At 59.5% G+C, this 6,533-nt stretch overlaps 1 protein-coding gene across 1 annotated transcript in view; it reads right to left on the bottom strand.

Annotated features, from left to right (window-relative positions):
- The window catches only part of CSMD1 (CUB and Sushi multiple domains 1), a gene marked incomplete at its 5' end in the record, with an annotated part of 650,642 nt that overhangs the window by 85,405 nt on the left and 558,704 nt on the right, over nucleotides 1-6,533 (bottom strand). The window contains one exon of the mRNA XM_014528690.1: nucleotides 4,712-4,836. Coding sequence (XP_014384176.1) covers nucleotides 4,712-4,836 — 125 coding nt within the window. The remainder of the gene's footprint in view (nucleotides 1-4,711; nucleotides 4,837-6,533) is intronic.

The following is a 6,533-nucleotide window of genomic DNA, read 5'->3' on the forward strand; positions in this document are numbered from 1 at the left end:
CGCACGGCGGCGTCAGGATGCGGGGCCGTGGCATCGGGAACATTCACTTGACGACTGTGTCTGAAAGGCCCGGCTCTCGTCACCGGTTGAGACAGCACCTGAAGCGTGCGTTTTTACATGAACCGATGCGAGTGACGCGGCTGGTACAGCCTCCCGGGGAGCTCGACAGCTCCTGGATTGTTCCGCCGGCGCCTCGGAAAAGCGTTCCCCGTGCTGCTCTCCTGCTCGTGAAAGATAAGGAGGGCTTTCATTTCTCTTTCCGTCTCGCAGACTCATTTCGGGGCTTGGAGACCGGAGATAACGCGCATGCATTGCCCCCCCTCAAGGGCAAGTGCTGAGAACGGAAAGCAGACCTGCCCCGTGGTCCTGGCAGGAAGCGGGGCTGTCCTGGGCCAGAAGCGGAGGAAGGGAAGGAGAAAGCCTCAGGGAACAGCAGGGGGAAGAGACATCTACACGCGCTCAATACAACGCACCGTCCTCCAACCTCCAACTCAACCACGTGGGAATGTGAGGAGGAAGAAATAGCGCCCTTGCTGGCTGGGCGCAGTGTCCGGCCGACTGCCTGTCCGGGATCCAACGTACCCGGAGCTCTTGTCCCCCAGTTCCCCAGGAAGTCACTATTATTGTCCTCGCAAAGTCACAGGGAGCAGGCCCAGGCTCAGAGGGGCGCGGTGGGGTGCCCACGGCAGCAGAGGACACAGCGTCAGGCACGCTCACCCTGGCGGACAGCGCACTGCCCTGTCCCGGCTTAGCGGGCGACATGCTAGACAAGAGCAACAGCCTCATGAGCTGGAAGGACGCCAGTCCCCAGTCCTTCTCGGAGGAAACTCCTGTCCGGACTGCCCAGCCCGGGCTGGAAGAGGAAGGGTGGGGAGGAGGAGCAGGTGGGATCCCAGGAGACCCGAGGGGGCAGGGAGCAGAGGAAACGGGAGGGAAGGGGGACCTTGAACGTCAACCACAATATAGCATCGTTTCAGAAGGTGGGGTGCAATGCACATGGGTCCTCTGACTCTACACGCATGTGCGGGCGTAGCCAGGAGGCAGGTCCCGGTCGGCAGGGGCCGGGGGGCTCCACCTGGGGGCACAAGGCGCTGCCAAAGGCAGCCCCTCTGTGGACCTGAAGCTCCGCGACAACTTGAACAGCAAACAGGGTTTCCTTGAAGAGACAACGACGTGCAGCCGTTTTCTTCTAAATCCCAGCAAATGTGTTCATGCAAAAGGAAGTCGGAAGCAGGGAACAAAGAGGCAGAGAGAGATGGAGAGATTGGGTGGGGACGGGGAGAAGCTGGGGTGTGACGGGAGACATCCTGCCGCTTAGGGAGCCGCACCCCAGAGCCCCGTGTGGCTGCTCACCAGCTGCTGAATTACTAGTAAAACCAGCCTTTGTTGTTGCGAGGTGCCAGCTCTAAGGGAGAGTATTGTCTCTAATACACACACTGTCTAGCCATCGTGTGTGTGTGTGTGTGTGTGTGTGACTGTACCGGCCCCGGACTCCTGTGGCCCCCAGTTCCCTCAACGCCATCACGCCTGTCACCAGGAGCTGGATGAGACGGACCCAGGACTAGCAGACACAGATGCTGAGTCGCCACCCGCCCGCCCGCCCGCCCGAGGCTGTGCGGGAAGGAGGGGCCAGGCCGGCCTACACTCACACCCTTTCACTTTGGGTTAGAAGCGAATCGCAGGGAAGCGGTGCAATGTGCCCGTTCCCGCTGGCAGCCGGCAGATGGCTTATCCAGGGGACGGGCTGAAATTCACGGGGTGACACCGTCGAGGAAGAAATGAAAGCAGCCGATCCGGGGAAACTATTAGAGGTGCCCAGGCCGCCAGCGCACGGGGGCAGTGACAGCCGCCCAGGGGCGTGGGGTTAAGCTGGGAATGGAGTGCTGACACTGCAACCCCATGAGCCCATGAGCATGGGGAGCAGGGCAGCGTCCACACCCAGCAGCCCCTGGCACGTGGGGACAGCGGCGCCCGGGCCTCATCCGTTTCAGGGGTGCCTCGCGCTCTCCTCTTCAGCCAGCTGGTCCAGTCTGACATCTCAGAGCAAACCCCAAGGGACTGAGATACGCATAGCCTAGCTCCCCTTCATCATCTCCCCGGATACTGGGAAAACACGCTTTATATTTCTTAATTGATTTTTTTAAAGAGAGATGGAAACATCGATGAGAAAAAATCACTAATGGGCTGCCTCCTGCATGTGCCCTCTTGGTGATTGAGCAGCAACCCAGGCCTGTGCCCCGACCAGGAATGGTTCATAGGTCGGTGCTCAACCACTGAGCCACACAGGCCGGGCTGTGCAGTTAATTCTTTTTTAAAAAAAATATATATTTTATTGATTTTTTACAGAGAGGAAGGGAGAGGGATAGAGAGCTAGAAACATCAATGAGAGAGAAACATCGATCAGCTGCCTCCTGCACACCCCCTACTGGGGATGTGCCCGCAACCAAGGTACATGCCCTTGACCGGAATCAAACCTGGGACCTTTCAGTCCACAGGCCGACGCTCTATCCACTGAGCAAAACCGGTTACTAATTCTTGAAAACTTAACACTGACATACTTCTCCTTCACTGTACTGTATTCTGGGTGTGCACTCGTGGGTAGAGAACCGCGGTGCCCGCACTGTCCGCCCTCACTCACGAAAACAAAGAAATTCTGAGTCGGCTGGGCTCCTATGAAAGCAACACGCACCAGCATCCGACTGTGTGAAAGGAAAGAAACCGGCACAAAGCCAGGGGCAGGCAGGGGTCAGCTGCCGCGAGTGCGTCCCCACCCCGGGAGGGGTCACCACTCAGACGCGTCCCCACACGGGAGGGGTCACCGCACGGGAGGGGTCACCACTCAGGGCCACTCGCTTCCCGGGAAGATGCCGCCGCAGCTGCAGAAGAGATGGGGACCTAGGCCCACGGCAGCCCTGGCCGGGGTGTGGCGAATGGAGTGAGTGCGCCTCACAAAGAAGAAACAGACCAGACAGAGACAGACTCAGGGACACGGAGAACAGATGGGGGTCGCCAGGCGGGGAGGAGACGGAAAGGCTGGAAAAGGTGGGCGAGAATAGGACAGACTCCCCGTTATGCACACATCCGTCCGGGATGGAATTCACACACAGCCCCGGGAACAGAGCCAGGGCTGTGATAGCTCTGCAGGGTGATGGGGGGCTGCCAGGCATATCAGGGTGATCACAGTGCAAGCTCTATAAGTGCCGAGTCACTAGGAGGCACGCCTGAATGTCACATATGATTGCACGTCAACTGCACTTCAATAAGGAAGCTTGAGAAGGAAACACAGCCCTGTCTCTCCCACCCCCGATTCCCGAGTCAGACGACTGCACCCCCACACCGCACCCCCAGGCCCCCACAGCGAGAATCAGACCCGTGGTGCAGCACCCTGAGCCCTAGTGGGCAGTCACCCAGGCCTCTGCTCCCTCCAGCTCAGAGCGAATCGCTGCCTCTGTCTCAGAGCTTATGATCTAAAAACCAAACTCAACTAAAATCCTGGAAGCCACAGCCCTTAGCTTCTGTGAAATCGCTCCGCGTCTGAGCCCCACGTGCCCTCTGGGCCACCCCCAGCAAACCAGGGGACATGAGCCTCACATGTTGGGTGTCCGTCCAATGGACATGAGCCTCACACGTGGGGCTGCCGTCCAGTGGACATGAGCCTCACATGTCTGGGTGCCCATCAGTGGACATGAGCCTCACATGTTGGGTGCCCATCAGATGGACATGAGCCTCACACGTGGGGCTGCCCATCCAGTGGACATGAGCCTCACATGTGGGGCTGCCCGTCCAGTGGACATGAGCCTCACATGTGGGGTGCCTGTCCAATGGACATGAGCTTCACATGTGGGGTGCCCGTCCAGTGGACATGAGCCTCACATGTGGGGGTGCCCGTCCAGGTCCCCATCTTTCCCTGGAGTAATGCTCCATGTCTGTGCACAGCACGCTCACGTCCTCATGCCTGACCCTGGCCTGCGGGCCGCTGCCCGTCCTTCCATGAACAGCTGCGCTGCCCCCGGCACAGGGCCTCCGGGCAAAGCTCTGAGCACATCCTACAGACACGACCTCCTTCCAGGCAGCGATGTCCGTGTGCTGTGCTCATGCGTCTCGCCCAGCATCCCCAGGCGACCGTGACTTAGTGAGCGAACCTCAGGGACTTGGCCCGGACCCCGAGTGTCTGTGACACGCCCATCATAGGCGCTGCTCTTCAGAAACCGCAGGTGGGACAACCCCAACCATGAACTAGAATGCAAAGGCAACTGCGAGGCGTCAGGGAAAGGCATGATGGGAAATCCAACTTTCGCAAAAACCATGTGTTTCCGCAGAAGGCCAAGGTGAGCTACCAGCTACACAGCAGCTAAAATCAGGACTTATTGAAGCCTAGAGGCCTGGGGCACGAATCCTTGCAAGAGTAGTCCTTCCATCCCCGGCTGCCGGCACCGGCTTCCCTCCGGCACCCGGGACCCGGGCTTCCCTTGCAGCCCTGGCTTCATCCGGAAGGTCATCTGGAAGGATGTCTGGTCTAATTAGCATATTATGCTTTTATTAGTAATACATGACTACCCTGAGCGTTCAGCCCCAGGTTCGTGGAAACCCGTCCCCCACTTCCAGGTACAGCCGCCCTCATGTCAGCAGCACCAGGCAGCTCTCCCTCAGCCGCGCTGCTCGGCTGGGAGTGGAGAGTGGGTGCTCGGAGCCCCCTCGCGCGCTCACTCACCGTGGCCCACGGGCAGGGCGATGCGCCAGCTGCAGTGCAGGTTGCTGGGGTAGGCGCCGGGGAAGCCGGGGCTCAGGATCACGCCGGCCAGGCTGCTCAGCGTGCCCCCGCACGTCGCTGCCGGAGGGAGCACAGGTTACATGTGAGTTTCTTCCCGAGGACGATGATTTCTCAAAACACAGATTTCCGAGAGCCCGGAAGTCACTGTCATCTCTGTGTGAGTCCCAGTCCTGACCCCCCAGCCGGGATCATGGGGAGCAACGCGCTGAAACCGCAGGAGACCTTCCCGTCCGTCACCGCCAGCTCTCGGGCCCCTGGGCCGTCGCTAAGGACCACCTTTCCCTGTGCCTGCTGAGGGGCGCGGAGCCAGCAGGTGTGAGGGGGACCGTGCACCTTCCATCCGTGCTCACACCGAGGCACGTTAAGGAAAAGATACAAACCGCCTACACTTGGTCGGTACAGGGCAACGACTCAAACGAGACATTTCCTCCGGGAATGCACACGCCAGCGATGGCACAGGGTTTGACTGCACACCCTTTGCGAGTGAATTTCAGCTCAAGGTTTAAAATATCAAATTCCCAGTTTAAGGGAAAGTTGTTCATTTGAAACGAATAGGAAGAGCGATGAGAGTGAGAGGAAGCGTGGAGGGAGCAGGCGTCCCCGAGGTCCCACCCTCATCCCCGTGTCCAGATCGAGCCGGGAGTTTAAATCCCACACGGATACCTCCACATGTTTACGGGCCCTGGAGTCTAGACATTTATTTTCACCCAGGAGTCACTTTCCCTCAGAAAGCCTTGGTCACTAAGGACCACTGTTCCCTTGGCAACAGATGCGATGCCGTGAGCACAGCCCGCAGGCGTGCTGCTGGGCGGACTCCTGACGGCAGGAGTTTGTTGTTTAAGTGGTTGGGCTCAGGTCTATTTTCTTCTGCGCACACTCCGTCCGCTTCCTGGTCAGGGCAGTCACGCTGTGTGTGACAGAAACCCTTAGAAGCCAGGGTGCGCGGGAGGGGAGCCAGGCTCAGGCAGGGGTGCTCCGCGGCCGCGCCCTCCGAGGCCACACACCTCCCGTGGCATCTCGGGGACACTCTCAGGGGGGCACAGTGGCCTTCACATTGCCCGCATTTGTCCGTGAGAGTGGACCCCACTCTCCTGGGCCCGCCCCCGTGATGAGGGTGTTTGCGGGGGCCGGACTGAGGCTGGAGGCTTCTGAGTGTGTCCCACACGGTGCCCAGCGTCTGAGCCTGGGGAGGGGCTCCGAGAGGGGGCCGAGTGACTATGCTCACCACCCACGCTCTCTGATGGGCAGTCGCTGCCGGTCATTCGCGAATCGAAATGACTGAGGGCCTACTGTGTGCCACAGCGCCGTGCTGTGGGACGGGGACAGGGCTCTGTCTCTGAGATCCTCGGGAGCATGGAGAGGAATTCAACCCCACAACGTCACGTGGCTCCTCCACGCGAGGAAGTCAGACCCGTGGAGGAGAGAGCTCCCCGGTGGCACTGTGCTCGCCTGCAGGAGGGACCCGCTGGCTGAGGCTGTGGCTGTGGCCAGGCACCCTTCCTTCCCTGTGAACTTGAGGAGGGTGCCTGCCCTCGCTGACATGTCAGTGCCATCTTTGGAAAAATCAAAAGTGATGCAAAAAAAGATAAACATAATGGACACTTTTAAAAAGGATAGGTTCACCCGGACAGCGTGGCTCAGTGGTTGAGCATCGACCTATGAACCATGAGGTCGTGGTTCGATTCCCGGTCAGGGCACATGCCCGGGTTGCGGGCTCGATCCCCAGTGGGGGGTGTGCAGGAGGCAGCCGATGAATGTTTTT

The sequence above is a fragment of the Myotis brandtii genome, unplaced genomic scaffold (assembly GCF_000412655.1).
Source record: "Myotis brandtii unplaced genomic scaffold, ASM41265v1 scaffold646, whole genome shotgun sequence".
Lineage (NCBI taxonomy): Eukaryota > Metazoa > Chordata > Mammalia > Chiroptera > Vespertilionidae > Myotis > Myotis brandtii.